The sequence below is a fragment of the Panthera uncia genome (assembly GCF_023721935.1).
Source record: "Panthera uncia isolate 11264 chromosome B2 unlocalized genomic scaffold, Puncia_PCG_1.0 HiC_scaffold_25, whole genome shotgun sequence".
NCBI lineage: Eukaryota > Metazoa > Chordata > Mammalia > Carnivora > Felidae > Panthera > Panthera uncia.
The window spans coordinates 10752680-10770458 of NW_026057581.1; the positions used below are offsets into that span (position 1 = coordinate 10752680).

General features: G+C 44.2%; 1 protein-coding gene across 4 annotated transcripts in view; it reads left to right on the top strand.

Moving 5' to 3' along the window:
* KIF13A (kinesin family member 13A) overlaps positions 1-17779 on the top strand; it is a 216787-nt gene that overhangs the window by 134729 nt on the left and 64279 nt on the right. For all 4 annotated transcript variants that reach the window (XM_049654981.1, XM_049654984.1, XM_049654982.1 and 1 more), the window contains exons 9-12: positions 670-782; positions 13659-13770; positions 14154-14366; positions 17462-17572. In XM_049654981.1, coding sequence (XP_049510938.1) covers positions 670-782; positions 13659-13770; positions 14154-14366; positions 17462-17572 — 549 coding nt within the window. The remainder of the gene's footprint in view (positions 1-669; positions 783-13658; positions 13771-14153; positions 14367-17461; positions 17573-17779) is intronic.

Genomic DNA, 17779 nt, shown 5'->3' on the forward strand with positions numbered 1-17779 from the left:
CTCAGATATCTGCAGCAATGAAGTGTTTGGGTTGGGTTCTGCTGCTGAGAATTTTGTGTGGGCTTTCCTACTTACTAGCTGAGCCACTTTGCTTAAATCGTTTAGTTTATTAGGTCTTCCTTTATATAGAACTTTAAAAAAAATATAGGGTTTCTTGTGTAAACTCCCTAAAGAGCGTGATGATGTCGCCATACAGCTTTTAATATGTATACTTTCATCCTGAAATTCCCCTAAAAACAGCTGTGTCTACCTCATAACCCTTAAGGGCTATTAAAGAAAAAAACCACAATCTTTAGCCTAAAGAACACTTTTTCGAAAGGAGAGGAATTTGACCTGAATATGCAGGCATCTTCATGTGCTGGTGTTTCCTCAAAGGCACAGAAAACCTCCCGCTTCCTGACTGTATTCGGAAAGCTGAGCGTGCTTGCTCCCCAGCTATACAACAAACACTGCATTCGCACGGCAGTTTAAATTTGACCGTGCAAATGCGAGTCTGCATAGCTTCTTACCTGCCCTGTCTGATTCATTCATTCCTTTTTCCTTCCTCCCAAAGGAATAGACAGCGGCAGGGGCCTGGCCGCTGAGGCTGCCCTCAGTTACAGTACCAACATCCGCGTAGACATCTGCATTTGCACTCACGTGTGTTGTTGTCCTGTTTCCTCCAACTAGAACTCCGGAGAGAAGGTCAGTAAGGTCAGCCTGGTAGACCTGGCGGGTAGCGAGAGAGTGTCCAAAACAGGAGCCGCGGGAGAGCGACTGAAAGAAGGCAGCAACATTAACAAGTAAGGTGGCCAGGGCGACGCCGGGCTGCGTGTGTGTCTGGGGGACTTGTTGCGTTAGAAGCCATCGAATGGTTCCGGCGGCATGTGGTTCTGGGTCTGTGTAGCTTTAGTAAACTGAGCTGAGGAAAACCAACAGCCTGCCTCTGCCGAAACGCGTGAGGTTTATGTGCGTGAAGCTCCGTGCTGCGGCCCGCAGGGTATCCTCGTGTATGATTCGGTCTTGCGTGAGTGCACATCACAGTTCTCTAAATCAAATTCTGTCTTCGATTAACCCAAGGAGCGTACTCTGAAAACAAAAGCTGCTCTGAAGCCCTTTGTATGGCTAATGCTGTTTAAACATCAAGACCTAAAAAAAATGGAGCAGCTACTGAATACCTGCCATATCGAAAACTCACCATTTGCCTTCAGTGCACCCAGGGATGCACACTGGAGGCTGACAGAGGGCAGGGTGGTGCAGGATGTGTAGGAGTTTGCCAGACAGACAAAGGAGATGAAGGCATTCTGCACACAGGCAGGCGAAGTGCTTGTTTTCTGTAACTAGTCTCCCAGGATGGCACCTGCTGGGCCAGGGCGAGCTTGGCTTTCCAGCAGGAGAGGAAGCAGAGTTGGTGTCTGGCTCAAGCCAGACTGTCAGAGTTCATTCCTTCCTTTTACCCTTCTGTGTTTTCTTTTTCTCATCTGTAAATGGGGGATAATAATAGTCCCTACTTCATAGAATTGTTGGAGCTCAAATACCCATAATGGGCTTAGAACAATGCCTGGCACTGAATCAATATTAATTATTGCAGCTATTATTTTTATAACCTGTGTAAATAGCATAAAAGTTCAGCAGAAGAGGGGCGCCTCGGTGGCTCAGTCGGTTAAGCGTCCAACTTTGGCTCAGGTCGTGATCTCGCGGTTTGTGGGTTTGAACCCCGCGTCGGACTCTGTGCTGACAGTTCAGAGCCTGGAGCCTGCTTTGGATGCTGTGTCTCCCTCTCTCTCTGCCCCTCTCCCACTTGCGTTCTGTGTCTCTCTCAAAAATAAATAAACAGTAAAAAAAAATTGTTTTTTAAGTTCTGCAGAAGTAGTTTAGTTTGTACTTGTAACATCTTTCTGCTGAGACATGACTTGGGGTTTCATTTAGGACAGAAGTGACAAGGGGTAATAGAGGCAGGAACATGTTGGTGCCGCTTGCATTTTAAAAATGACGCTAGCACATTATAATTTTAGTGTTCCGAAGTTTAAAATTAGAAGTAAGATATCACCCCCTCTATCAGCTGGACACAGCGGCACTCACTGCAGAGACTGCTGCTTTAGGGAGTTAATCTTCCAGTCAGCCTGTCTCCCTCTCTAATAACAAAGGGTTTTGCTAGATTTCATGACAAAGCACTGTAGGAGCCCAGGCCCGGGCTGCAGCTCTGTGATCCACAGTGAGCTCAAGAGCTGGGATGGGAAAGCAGAAAGGGGGGTATTAGGAAGCAGGTATCAACAAAAAGACTGTCAGTCCTCGTAGAGATTTGTTTACTGCTGCTAAGCCATGCCAGCCCTTTGCCTTCTGGCTGGGCGTATGGGAAAACACTAGAAGTTCTGTGCTGGGAATGTGTGAGAAATTAGAGTATGGCTGGCCTTGAAGGGTGATGATCACTAACTTGTACTGACCTCTTACTGTGTTCTAGGCTCTGTTCTGAATGCTCCACATGTAATAACTCATCCTCACATTAGCGTTGCAGGGGCGGGGACAGGGCGGGGGGTGTCTGTTATCCTTATTTTATAGATGAGAAAATCAAGACAGAGATTGGTTAAATAACGTGCCCCAGGTCTCAGAGGTCTGAGTGTGGATCTGCATCTGGTTGCAGGCAGTCTGGCTCCAGGGCCAGTATACTTGTGGTGACTGACCTGGGTGAAACCCCCAGGCAGTATACTTGGGGTGACCATGTGTTCTGTTTGCCTGCAAGAGTCCTAGTTGATACTTTTGCCCCAGAGTAGACATTATAGTGCCCTCTTTAATTTGGGCACTAAATTAGGCCATGTCCCAAGCTGGACTACCTCAAGGCCACGTGATATAACATGATTTAGATCCCCAGCAACTGTCTTCCATAATGACTTACCAAATTGAATGGAATCCTCTTAGCATCATGCTGTCGTTCCTTCTTTATATGCTAGCTGTTTCACAAATGGATGCATGTACTCCCCACTACTAGTCAGTGGGATCTTGTCTGCTGGTTCTTTATAGTTTTCAGAGCACTTTCGTATGCATTATTTCATGTGAGGCTCTTAATAGGTATTTTTATCTACTGATAGATGAGGAAATTGATGGTTGGAGACATTTAAGTAATATGGATGAAGGCCAAGCAGACATTGATTAAGCCTCTGCTCTGTGTCTGGCACTGCATTAGATGCTGGGAATGCAAAAGAAATTTAGATATTGTTGTAGACATACTGCCTCCCCACCCCCTAAATATGTCCTTGTCCTAATCCCCAAAACTTTTGCATACGTGACCTTGAAAGGCTGAGGGTATTGCAGATGTGATTAAGATTTTTTGATGAGGAGATTATCCAGGTGGACCTGATGTAAAAACAAAGCTCCTTAGGGACACCTGGGTGACTCAGTCTGTTAAGCGTCTGGCTCTTGATTTCGGCTCCATTCGTGATCTCACAGTTCGTGAGTTCAAGCCCTGTGTTGGGCTCTGCATTGACAGTGTGGAGCCTGCTTGGAATTCTCTCTCCTCTCTCTCTGCCTCTCTCCCACTCACACGCTCTGTCTCTCTCTCTCAAAATAAATGTAAAAAGTTAAAAAAAAATAAAAACAAAGCTCTTTAAAAGTGAAAGAGGGAGGTAGGAGGGCCAGAGTTGATCAGAGTGATGCAGAGTGATGGAAAGCCTTCACCGTCCGGCTCTTGTTTGAAGGTGGAGGAAGGGGCCGTGAGCCCTGGAATGCGGGCAGCCTGTGGAAGGTGGAAATGGCAAGGAGACAGACGGTCCCCTAGGGCAGCTCTGCTGACACCTTGATGTTAGCCCCATGAGACATGTTCTGGACTTCTGGCCTCCAGAACTGTCAGAAAATAGGTGTTGTTTTAAGCCACTGCATTTGTGGTGATTTGTTAGAGCATGAGGAGCACATAGTTTAGGACAACAGGAAGTCACTTCGCTTGAACAAAATGAAAGGAAGGAGGATTTTTTTTTTCTGGCCAGACAATGTTGAGACATGCTACTTAAGCCAACGTGTAAGCATGGAACTATTTTTTATGACACCTTGGCCAGCCTGTGGATGCTTGCCAAGTTGGTCTTATGCTTTTCCCAAAATAACCGGCTCAGAGGGAGGGAAGCTGCCTCTGAACCTTTTCCACTGCGCCCCAGTCCAGGGCTGTTTTCTTTTCCCGATACACCTCTCTGATCCCCCTGAGTAGGTGCATATGCCCCTAAAGTCCAGGCCAGGCCCAGGTCTCCAGCACGTGTCCTCCAGGCCCTCGCTCTGGTCATCGGTACATAGCGACCGTATGAATGGGACATCGTCTCTCCACTGAAAGGTTCCCTGGGGTCAGCACAGCTCAGAGATCTTCGTGGAGATTGGCCCTCCGTCCCTCACCTGCCATTCCAAAATCCAGAACGCTCTGAAAACCAAGTGCTTTTTTTTTTTTTTCTTCACAGCTTGCTTGTTGGTGGAGCCTCACCTGAACTCCCATGAGGCTCTCTTAGTCTTTATCCATATTTATAGTCTTTGTTTACTCATTTAGGGTGGCCATTCATACGTTTAGCTGTAGAAATGTAAATGTATTGTATTACGGGCTGCTGTCCCAGACCTACCCATGGTCATGTGTGATGTATGCACTATACTTCCTAAAATTCAAAAAATTCTGAATTTCCGCACACATGTGGTCCCAAGGATCTCAAAAAAGACATGCAGGCCTACACTTTTTGATCCATTTAGCCAGTATGTATTGAACGCTGACTGGGCATAAGAACACAGGGAAGAGGGGCACCTGGGTGGCTCAATTGGTTAAGCATCCAACTCTTGATCTCAGCTCAAGTCTTGATTTCAGGGTCGTGAGTTCAAGCCCCATGTTGGGCTCCATGTTAGGCATGATGCCTACTTTAAAAAAAAAAAAAGAAAAAGAACACAGGAAAGGGTAGATGGGACCCTGGCCTTGGGAAGGTCAAGATCCCACGGGGAAGGAAGACCCTTGGAGGGATAGTCATAATACATTATGTGCAATGGAAACCTATCCAATGGAACTTCTTTGTTATAGAACCTAACTGTGTGACATTTCTGTGCCTCAGTTTCCTCAGCTGTAAAACACAGATGAGGAAGAAGCCTGTGAGTGGGCTTACTGTGAGGATTAAATTAGTTACTATTTGTAAAGTGCTTCTTGGAACAGTGCCTAGCATAGAGTAAGCGCTGCGTAAGTGTGTACTAACAAGGTAAAAAAATAAAAATAAAATAAAAGGGCTGCCTGATAGTTCCACAAATGGCTTTTTAAGCCTTAAAATCAGTGCCCTGTCGAGTGCTAAAATTAAAGCCATCTCTGACATGTTTCCTAAGCTTTCCCTCGGCCTCCTATTTGGGCTTCTTTCGATGGAACATTAGTAATCCTCTTACACAGACCTGTCAGGGACTTCACACAGATATTAGTGTTTCTTAATGGGCTATGGATTTCGGAGCCTCATCTCTCCGTAAGCTCTTAAGAGCTTTCAAGCACGCATTATTCCTTCATTTGGTGAGCCGAAACACCTGTGTGGCAGCACCACCGTGGCCTGTTCAGGGCGTGAGGGTAACAGGCCTGTAGACCATCCTCAGGGGACCGCCTGAACACTCAGTCTGCTGCTCTGCCTGTCCGTTGAGGCTGGCATGAGGAAGCCTGTCTCTGCTGCTGGAGCCCGGCGGGTTAGCTTCCCTAGGAGCTCACTCAGATCACGGAACACCAGCTAATACCCCGGGGACTGATGCTGAAAACGGCTCCATCTTCTTCTCAGCAATGGGCAGTTACTAAATGCAAGCAATGTTCATCTAACAAGTATCATTCCGGGTCTCCGTTCCACTTCAATTACCGTGGTTGACAATAAAGTATATACTAAACATTTCCCCAAATGGGCTCTATTCAACATTTGTTCTAGGGATACTAATATATGTTACTCTTGGGGTTCTATCAAATAATTTGTGTTATGATATAGTAAACTAGAAGTCTCATATTTCTAATGTTTCACGTGACCCAATCCTCCTTTTTTCCTTCTTGAGTACTTTCTGTGACTTTTAATCATTTCCTCTCAGAAATCTCACTTAAACGGATATTGCCTGCTTAACCAAACATGAACTTGTACCTGGGGAGAGTAAAAATGGCTTGCCTCAGTCCATTATTCAAGGGCTGCTGGGGCAGGGAGGTTGCTTATCAGTTTACCATTCATGCATTGCAGGGCCCAAGGATGTGGGAAGAAAGTCTGAATAAACATCTTTGCATCTACCGCGAGAACCCCACAAAGGACAGAGCAAAAATCTTCTTGGGATGCAGGAGCCACATGTTTTGGGGGCATGTGACATTGCGACTTCAGTGTTTCTCAAAGCATGTTTTGCAAAATACTAGTTCCTCAAGTGACTCTGGGAAGAAAAGGATCCTTGGGCAAATCGTTTTGAGAACAGCTGCTTAAACAGCTTTCCTTTGGAGATTTCCCTGCTAACATGTCCAATAAATCCTGCAGTAATGAATCCCATATTAACTTTGACTTATTCCCTGAACTTATTTGATGACAGAATTCTAGGTATAACAGAGATTAAAATCTCCAGAACAGATATTCTAAAGAACTTGTTTTTGGAAATGTTGGTGTATTTCACTACAGAGCTGGAAATGGAAAAGAGACAGGAGATGGGACTTGTTAGATGCAAATCACTGGCTTGGAATGACTTGTGCTGGCCACTGGAAACCAGTCGGGGGAGGAATGGGGCCTGTTCTGCAGGCACCACGGCTTTCTTTCCACTCCTGCCGTGGGATGGCATTGGCCTTTCCCCCATTTTGCCGCACACACTCTTTGTGTTTCTCCTTTTCGGATACAAGTGGAGACTTACTGGGGAAAAGTACTAACTCAAGTCCACTGACTGCATTATCTTCCAACTAATTCTTTAAAAGCCAAGGATTGCATTCTGCTGTAAGCAACAGCTGTCGTGATGACCAAATGATAGATTTCTTTTCCCCATGTACCAAGAAGTCCAGAGGCTGGTAGAGCACCTCAAAAATGCTGTCAAGCACACAGCTCTACTAACCTTAGTGTGTGTTCACCTTGTCCTCATGACCTCAAGATGGCTCTGCCATTCTAGGCATTGTATCCTTATCTGTGCTCCAAAAAGGGGATCAGGGGGGAAGGAAGGGCCAAGGACCACCAGCTTCTGGCTTATATCTACTAAATATATACCTTCTCTATCAAACAAAGCTTCCTTGGAAGACCACCCAGTCAGTATGTTCTCCCTATATCTCAGAGCTGGATTTCATGGCTTTCCAGAGCTATAGAGGACTCTGAAAAGTGGAGTTTTTAGCCCAGCATAATCTTCCCAGCAAAATCAGAGTTCTGTTAGCAAGTAAGAAGGGGAGAATGGATGTTGGGTCAGTACCCACAGAGGGTACCAAAACCATGATTGAATTAGTCCTTTTTAGAAAGAGATCCGTGGTCTGTTCTTCAGTATATTCTAGACTCAATTTTACTCAGCAGATACCGCTTTCTGTAAGCAAGGCACAGTAATTGTATGATGTAACAAGGTCTCTGCCTTCAAAGCAATCATAACCTTAAGTAGAAAGAGATAGAGAAATACAAATACAGTCAATTCTAGCAATGCTTAACTGCAATTAGGACCTTAGAAAAAGATCATTAGAAAAATAGGTAAAATAATATAATATTTGAAATCCATCCTGGAGAGTACAGATAACTCCCATCACATCATATCCACTGTTAAGGGAAGGAATCCGGTGGTCACAGTTTCAAGGAAAACTATGCAGGTTGGAGGAAGGTGCAGAAAAGGAAAAAAAATACTTATGACCAGGTTTATCTCATTGTTTGTATTCATTGGAGCTGCTTTTATTTTGTTTCTGATCCTCCTAAGTTTTATTTATTCATATTTTTTATGTTTATTTATTTATTTTGAGAAAGAGAGCACACACCTGTGTGCATGAGCTGGGGAGGGGGGCAGGTGGGGGGAGGTGGAGAGAGAGAGAGAGAGAGAGAGGGAGAGGGAGGGAGAAGGAGGGAGAGATCTAAGCTATCAGCATGAACCCCACGAGGGGCTCTATCCCACCAACCATGAGATCATGACCCCAACCGAAATCAAAAGTTGGTCACCCAACCAACTGAGCCACCCAGGCTCCGGTATTTACTTTCTTTTTAGTCTCAAATTCTCCATTGTTATAGATAGGTAGATTTTAACAATCTCTGTCTTAAAACATGGCTGTCTGTTCACAAATGTTATCCCCTAGCCTAATCCTTCTGTCCTCTCCAGTCAGCCTGTGTTTACTCTGTGCCCGCCACCCCAGCCCAAGAACTTCTGGAAAGGTTAAGAATTTCCTTACTGTCTCCACCTCCCCTAGGTTCAGGGAAGGAGCTATGCTTTGGTAGAATTAGGTTCCTGGAGCAGTTTTTTCAGCCTCTCAAATTTGCAAACAGCCCCACCCTGTTCAGGAAACCTGTGAGTGCCCATTTGACTCCAGCATGAGAAGGCAGTGCTAGCAGGATCCAGTAATTTGTGATTTTCTTATATTCTTAAGCTCCCTAGGAATTAAATTACTGTTAAAATACTTAAGCCCATTGTTCAGTTTTCACGCATTGAACTTTCATACTTTCAGAAGCCCGTGGATCATTGCTTCCAGGTCCAACGTAGCAGTAGCACCCCCACACTGTCACTGGGTGACCTGGTTACCCCTCACCCATCATGGAGCCCCCTTACCCTGCAGTTCATTTCTTTTTGTTCCAAGGGGGCAGTGGGTCAACACAGAGTCCCTGTTTTGAATATGTGCACACGATCAGGTAAAAGGCTTCTACTAATGATAACCTTCTCCAACTGGGTAAGTTACAGAGTACAGAGTAGAGTACACACAAGACGGAGTCATGTGATCATGTCTGCCCAGCCCCGCCCCTCTGCTGTGGCCGGTCACGTGCCCTACCTGCTGACGGTGCTCGTGCTCGGTGTTCTGAGCACGCACGCACGTGGTCCTGTAGACGTTGATGACATCGTGCTACCCTTCCCCGTTTTCTCTCAAAGCACTCATGTGGTTTTTTGTGTGCCCTTGTTTAGGAGTGCCCAGACCCTTCTTTTTTCACTCCTGACACTATCAAATTAGAAAGTAGGAGCAGTTGCCACAAGGCAGAGTTAGATTTTGTCTGGATGAAAAATACATAACTCCAAAATGTGTTCTCCTAGCAAGGGCCACTGTTCACTTTAGAATTGCTAATATGGGCCTTGGAATCACTGAGCTCTTTATAGTCTGCATGAATTGAAGTAATTTTTGCCGTGTTTAAGTCCTAAACACTGGTTCCGTTCAAAGAATTGTTTTCAACTGAAAATTTTATTTCAATAGCTGTGAAGTGTGAAAGATGCCCTATATGCTATATTAAAGCAGAAATTTGTTTTTGCCTTAAATTTCTGCTTTCTTCTATTTCATATATAGCACATGCCTTTCTTTTCTCAACTCCTTCCTTCTTACCTTCCTCCCTCCCTCACTCCCTTCCTTCCTCTTTTTTTCTCTCTTTTTAATTTTAGAGAGGGAAAGAGAGCACAGGAGAAGGGCAGAGAGAGAATGAGAGAAAATCTTTTTTTATTTTTATTGTTTAATGTTGATTTATTAATTGAGAGGAGAGCAGGAATGGGGGAGGGGCAGAGAGAGAGACAGAGAGAGAGAGAGAGAGAGAGAGAGAGAAGAGCATCCCAAGCAGGCTCTGTGCTGTCAGCACACGGCTCAAACCCATGAACCGTGAGATCATGACCTGGGCCTAAATCAAGAGTTGGAAGCTCAACCTACTGAGCCACCCAGGCGCCCCTTTACTTAACTTTTTAAATTTAATTTTATTTCATCATGATAAGTATACTCTTGAACCCCCATCCTCCTGCCCCCTCCCCTCTGGTAGCCATCAGTTTGTTCTCTAACCTTAAGAGTTTATTTCTTGATTTGTCTCTCTTTTTCCTTTGCTTTTTTTTTTTTTAATTTTTAATGTTTATTTATTTTTGAGAGAGAGACACACACATTGCAAGCAGGGGAGAGGCAGAGAGAGGGAGACACAGAATCTGAAGCAGACTCCAGGCTCTGAGCTGTCAGCACAGAGCCTGACATGGGGCTCAAACCCACAAACCGTGGGATCATGCCTGAGTAGAAGTTGTACGCTTAACCAGCTGAGCCACCCAGGCACCCCTGCTTGTTTTGTTTCTTAAATTCCACATGTGAGTGGAATCATGTGGTATTTATCTTTCTCAGATTGACTTATTTTGCTTAGCATTATACTCTCTAGCTGTATCTGTGTTGTTGCAAATGACAAGATTTCATTCTTTTTTAAGGCTGAATAATATCCCATTGTATGTAGATACCACATCTTCTTTATCCATTCATTTACTGATGGACACTTGGGCTGTCTCTATAATTTGGCTTTTGTAGATAATGTTGCAGTAAACATAGGGGTGCATGTATCCCTTTGAATAGTATCCCTTTGAATTTTTTAAAGTTTATTTATTTTGAGAGAGATCACAGAGCATGGGATTGGGGGGGGGGGGCAGCAGGCAGAGAGAAAGAGAGAATTCCAAGCAGGCCCCTGCACTGTCAGCTCAGAGCCCAACACGAGGCTCGAACCCATGAACTATGACCTTATGACCTGAGTCAAAACCAAAAGCCAGATGCTTAACTGACTGAGCCATGCAGGCACACCCTGTATTATTGTATTTTTAAGGTGAATATCCACTAGTGTGATTACTGGCTCGTAGGGTAGTTCTATTTTTAATTTTTTGAGGTACCTCCATGCTCTTTACCACAGTGGCTGTATTAGTTTGCATTCTCACCAACAGTGCATGAAGGTTCCTTTTTCTCCACATCCTCACCAGTTTGTTTCTTGTGTTGTTGACTTCAGCCATTCTGACAGATGTGAGGTGATATTTCATTGTAGTTTTTATTTGCATTTTCCTGATGGTGAATGATGTTAAACATCTTTTCACGTGTCGGTTGGCCATCTGTATGTCTTTGGAGAAATGTCGATTCATGTCTTCTGCCCATTTTTAATAGGATTATTTGTCTTTGGGTGTTGAGTCATATTAGTTCTTTATATTTTTGGGGTACTAACTCTTTATCGGATATGTCATTTGCAAATACCTTCTGAGATTCAGTAAGTTGCCTTTTAGTTTTATTGATTGTTTCCTTCTCTGTGTAAAAACTTTTTCTTTTGATGTAGTCCCAGTAGTTTATTCTTGCCATGTTCTTTCTTAAAGTTGTTACCTTTGGGAGGAGTGATGCAGTGATTGAACTTGAATTTTTTTTTAAACAGCTATATTGAGAAATGATTCATATACACATACTTTGCCATTTAAAAATGTACAATTTAGTGGCTTTTTTATCAGAATGTATAACCATCACCATGATCGAATTTGAAAACATTTCCATCATCCCCAGAGAAACTCTGTGTCTAAGTCATTCCCCATTTACACCACCCCAGCCCTGGGCAACCACTGCTTCCATCCCTATGGATTCGCCTATTCTGGGTATTTCATAATAATGGAATCGTTATGTGGCTGTATTAGTTTCCCAGTGTTATCATAGAAGATTACCACAAACTGGGTAGTTCACAACAACAGAAATTTGTTACAATTCTGGAGGCCAGAAGTGCAAAATCAGGGGATTGGCAGAGCTAGTTCCTTCTTGGGGCTCAGAGGGAAAATCTGTTGCATGCTTCTGTCCTACCACCTTCTAGTGGTGGCTGGCTCTCCTAGACCTTCCTTGGCTTGTAGATGCATCTCTTCCATCTCTCCTCTGTTCTCACATGGCCTGCTCCCCTGTTGCTGTGTGTCTTCACAGCCGTCTTAGAAGGGTACCAGGCATTGGATTACAGCCGTCTTTAAGTCAGTATCATCTCCTCTTAACTAATCACATCTTCCAAAACCCTATTTCCAAATGAGATTACATGTCAGGTTCTGGTGAACGTGAATTTGGGGTACACAGTATTCAACCCAGGACATTGGCCTTTGGTGTTTGGCTTCTTTCACTTACCATAACTTTTCAAGCTTCATCCATGTTGTAGCTTCTGTCAGAATCCTCTCTTATGGCTGAATAATATAGTCCACTGTGAGGACATACCACACTTTAGTCATCATTTGGTGGACAGACATGTGGGTGGTTTCTACATTGTGGCTATTGCGAATAATGCAGCTGTGAACACTCTTCTACAAGAGTGTTTTTTTGTATGGACATATGTTTTCTTTTCTTTTGGGGCGGATTTAACTTTTGAATCTGTCAATTATAATGTATGTATTTATGTCACTTTGCAGGAACGGCTATTATTAAAATTCTGGCTCGTGTTCTGCCTCTTGAGTTTGCATTGTATTTCAATGACTTTTCAAGTGACTCACCTTTGAGCAATTATGTTTTGTGAGAGATAGGCTTTGTTTCAACTCATGTAATGGAAGTCTCTTGTTAACATTAGAAAGCTATCTAGTCCTTCATGCTAAACTCTGGTCACTTGCTGAATTGTGCTCTTTTTTGTTTTTATAAATAGGTCATAGCATTTAATTTTTTAACCATTCACAAAGCATTTTCTCTTTGTGATATCATGTCAGCTTCCCTGTACTCCTGGAAGATCTCCTGAGGAGTTCTCTCTTTTCTGGCTGCTAAACTTGGGATTCCCTTTTAAAAGCGTACTTGGTACTTAACTGTGACACAGTAGGATGTTCTTCATCCCTCAAGTCCGCAAATCTGTTGTTTTTGTGGTGATCTTTTCTCCAGGTTCAGAGAACATGTGTTAGCGTCCAGGGAATGCTCAGGGGACTACTCCAGCCTGCACCAGAGTCCCCTGGAGGGCTGGTTAAAGCAGAGTGCTGGGTCCCACCATGAGTGTCTATAGGTCTGGGATGGGGTGGGGCCTGAGAACGTGCATTTGTAACAAGGTCCTAAGTCGTGCTGGTGCTTTTGGTCCCAGCACCATGATTTGAGCCTATACAGTTAAATATATGTACCATCTTGGGCATTGTTCATCCAGGGCCTCTCAAAATTTAGCATGCCTGTGAATCACCTGGAAATGCCTTTCGCTGGTTCTGACTCAGTAGGCCCGGGGAGGCTTCCAAGAGCCTTTGTTTCTAACCAGCTCTTGGGGGACGCCAGTGCTGCTCTCTGTAGCAGGTGTTGAAAGAGTAGCCATACGCTGTCCTCTGCTTGGGTGGGTCATTGTTCTGTACAGCTGTAAAAACTCCAGACTGAAGTAAACTTGCCAGCTGTAACAGATGAACGGCATCTACCCTGTAACATGTAGGGAAAGGTTCTCTTCAAGTTACGTGGTTGTTACGGAAAACAAAATGAGGGCCCGAATGGTCCGAATTCTACCCAAAGAGTAAAATGGTTCAGACTTTCAACATAATATTTGGAGTAAATTAAAATTCCTTAGAATGATCGCTTAAATGTAGGCTCCCAGGTTCTGAAATGTCTGTCTCACAGGCCCTGTGATTGAACAGAATCGATTCTTACAGGGATTCTGAATTCATTCTTTTAAATTAATGGAGTTACTTTCTGTTTTTCTTTTTCTTAGCTTCTTGACAAATTAATGTAAACTTGGTTATATCAACTTTAGGGCCTTGGTGTTCTGCATACTTTATCCCTAATGCCTGGAATGATTATTGTTTTATGCAAACAACATAACCATTCCATAAAGCTAATTTCTAAATGTTTTTTCTTTTGGCAGATCCCTTACAACCTTGGGGTTGGTTATATCCTCGCTGGCTGACCAGGCAGCTGGCAAGGGTAAAAACAAATTTGTGCCTTATCGAGATTCAGTGCTCACTTGGCTTCTTAAGGTAATTCATTGTTCTAGTGTGTTCCTTTCCAACTAAAACCTGGCTGTTTCAGAGGAGGCAGCTGAAAGGTGTGTGCAGAGCTAACCAGATACAGCACAACCCCCCGCCAATACTGTTAATCCGAATTCCTACGAATGCAGAATGAAAACTCATTCCTGTTGCCTCTTTTGCCCCCATGATAACGCTATTCATCAGGCATTATTCGTTGTTGTGACTATAGAGAAACCACACGTCATCATAAAATGACTCATGAAATACGGTGCCATTCCCACAACACATTTTCTTCACAGAGAATGTCGTATATGCATGTCTTCAGCTTCCATCATACATGTTGTTCACAGAACGGGATCATTTCCTAAGAGGCTACTGGAAATATTTTGCAGGATAACTTGGGGGGCAACAGCCAGACCTCTATGATAGCCACCATTAGCCCAGCAGCAGACAACTATGAGGAGACCCTCTCCACCCTGCGATACGCGGATAGAGCCAAAAGGATCGTTAACCACGCCATTGTGAACGAAGACCCCAATGCCAAAGTCATCCGGGAGCTGCGGGAGGAGGTAGAGAAACTGAAGGAGCAGCTCTCGCAGGCTGAGGTAAGATCAGCCTGGTGCTCCCTGTTTTTGAGATCCCCTGGCGTGTCGTATCTGAGTCGGGGAGGATGTGGTCGCCTGAAGTTTTAGGTCATCTCCGTGCATTCGGCATTTCTGACTGACATCTCCTGTATGCTAAGCATATAGCCATCTGTCCTAGGAACTTAACCTCCAGTCAACTAAAAGTGAGTTGTTGCTACTGCCTAATTGTTTGCCTTGGTAGATCAGTTGGCCCTCGGGCACCGATCTTGTCCAGCGTGAAATCCTAAGAACCAAATGGGTTGTTTTTATTAACATTGTACACTCTGTGCCCATAGGGCCTTGCGGTTTTCAGAGAAATTAGTTCTATGTCCTCTCTTCCTTAAGTCAGGGAAGGCAGCATGATGGAAGAGAAACATTAGGAAAAGAACTCAGAAATCTCCTTTTATTTTGCTTCATGTATATCAGCGCCTGGCAGGAAACAAAATCGGTCCTTTCTTATTGTTACCACCTTTGCTTGGCTTTACCCAGCTTTAATAATCACACCCTCTTCTAAGTAGCTATTGCTTTTTGCAAGTTACTGGGTGAGGCATCCAGCTCATTTGAAATAGGTAATGGGACTGAAATGAAGGCCGAGTAAGTGCCTTAGTGTGAGTCACGTGCTTCCCCCTGCCTCACTTGGGTGTGGACCTAGGGCTGCTGAGTTCACATTCCTTCATACCACTCCCTCCTGACCCCTCCCTTCTGGAAGAGTAGTAAATGAGGGGGGGGGGGTAATACTGTTATTTTTTGAGCACTTGTGTACCAGGCCCTGTTGAAATACTTTTTGTCTATCAGCTTCTCTAGTCAAAAAGATAATCAATAGGAGATTGAGGCAGACAGAAAGGGAGTCACAGCCCGGGATCTGAACTTCCCATTCGTTGGTGATCATGGAGTTGCACTGACAAGGCATTGTCTTCTTCCAGCTTGGGCTTCTGAAGTGCAGGAAGCCTTGTTTTATTCCTGGTTTTCATCCCTAACCCCTAGTGCAACACTGATACTGGAGAGCGCTTAGCACAATGCTGGTGCATCGTAAGTGCTCAATAAATGTTGCTACCTCCTGTTATTATCATGTTTATAAGCATTCAGTGCATCAAACATACTTTTCATTGATGCCAAGAAGGTAGCAAAACACCTAGAAAATAAAACACTGTGGGGGGCCTGGGTGGTTCATTCGTTTGAGCGTCTGACCTCAGGTCATGATCTCACAGTTTGTGAGTTCGAGTCCCGCGTTGGGCTCTGTGCTGACCGCTCAGAGCCCACTTCGGATCCTCTGTCCCACTCTCTTTGTTCCTCCCCTTCTTGTTCCCTCTCTCAAAAACAAATAAAACATTAAAAAAAAACAAATTAAGGGTGCCCGGATAGCTCAGTCGGTTAAGCATCTGCCTTCGGCTCGGGTCATGAATCTCTTGGTTCGTGAGTTCAAGCCCCACATTGGGCTCTCTGCTGTCTGCGCACAGCCTGCTTCAGATCCTCTGTCCCCGTCTCTCTCTCTGCCCCTCCCCCACTCACTCACAGACTCCCTCTCTCTCTCTCTCTTAAAAGAATAAATGAACTTAAATATAAAAATACCAATCAACTTTGAAGAGCCATGATCCTAGGAGGAAAATGTAATAGTTCTGCAGTCAGTACATACGTGGATGAGCTCCTTCTTTCCTCTTGTCTCTGAACCTGCTTTTCTGCCATGACCATGTAATCCAGGCCAGACGGTAGAATGATGCCTGGCCAAAGAGAACGGAAGAGGAGCCACAGTGGGTTCACCTAGGGTTTTCATGGGTGTCCCCTTATACCCAGCACTGAGTGTCCCTCGCAGACTCTGTTCCCGCTGTGACCTCGGTGCCTCAGGGAGAGTCCACAACGTTGCCACTGTGGCCTCTTGTCCAACTCTGCCATCTTTCTTGTTCGTGGGCTTACACTTTGTGGAGGCTCATGTTGCCATAGGGGGTCAAAGCATGCCATTCCAAGTAAAGCCCCCAAGTAAAAGCTTAGCTTAAAAAAGCTTTATATATATATATATACATCTGTATTGAGACCCCTTAGTTATTCTCACTCCGCAGACTCAGAGGGAAATTCCTACCCTTTTACCCAGATGTCTTGTTTCCAAGGGAGTAATGAATACACAAGGTTTTTATCACCATCCACTAAAAAAAATTTTTTTTCATGTTTATTTATTTTTGAGAGAGAGACAGAGCACTGCAGGGGAGGGGCAGAGAGAGAAGGAGACACAGAATCCAAAGCAGACTCCAGGCTCTGAGCTGTCAGCACAGAGCCTGACGTGGGGCTTGAATCCACGAACTGTGAGATTATGACCTGAGTCGATGCTTAACTGACTAAGCCACCCAGGCGCCCCAGAAAAGGAGTTTTAAATGATACAGAGTCCAATTTTAAAATAAATGAGAAGAGGGGCGCCTGGGTGGCCCAGTCGGTTAAGCGTCCGACTTCGGCTCAGGTCATGATCTCGCGGTCTGTGAGTTCGAGCCCTGCGTCGGGCTCTGTGCTGACAGCTCAGAGCCTGGAGCCTGTTTCAGATTCTGTGTCTCCCTCTCTCTGACCCTCCCCCGTTCATGCTCTGTCTCTCCCTGTCTCAAAAATAAAATAAAAACGCTAAAAATTTTAAAATAAAATAAAATAAATGAGAAGAATCTTCACTTTTCCTGGTAGGTTATCACTGGGATGTGTTTATTGATGATGTGTGTTGATCTCTGTCTTGCTGGGGAAAAAAAAAAAAGGTAACAGTGCTTAAGTTACCTTTGTTACGACGTTTCTGCTTTGAAGACAAACTTTAGCATCTTTTAGGTCTTTAAATGTGAAATTTAAGTACGATGGATAAAATTACTCTGTAGTGATTTGTATCAGTTTAATTCAGGGCACTGGTATTCCTTTTCCCCTCTAAAGAGTAGCAGTCATTTATTCTTACATTTCTTTTTATTAATAAAGATGTACAAGTCCACCCTGACAGTGTATGACTTAATTGCTTCCAACAGACTGTTGATAGCCACTTCAGAAGCACAGTAAAGGATTGTTTTATGAATAATGGTGGGAAAAAATAGAAAATCAGATATCTCTGGTTTCATTTTAAGGCTATGAAGGCCCCTGAACTAAAAGAGAAGCTTGAAGAATCTGAAAAGCTGATCAAAGAACTAACAGTGACTTGGGAAGAGAAGCTGAGGAAAACAGAAGAAATCGCACAGGTAGCCCGATAATTTAGGCCTAAAATCTTGTGATTCTTTTTCATTTGCCATCTTTTCTGCGTAGCCACTCATCATCCTCCCAGAGCCATTCAAGGACCTCTTTCTGCTCACCAAGACTGCAGAGATCACTTTTAGAGCCTGTAACTTCGTTGTCCTTTATCAACTACCATTTGGTCCATTTATTTGCTAGGAGCACTGAGCTGGAAC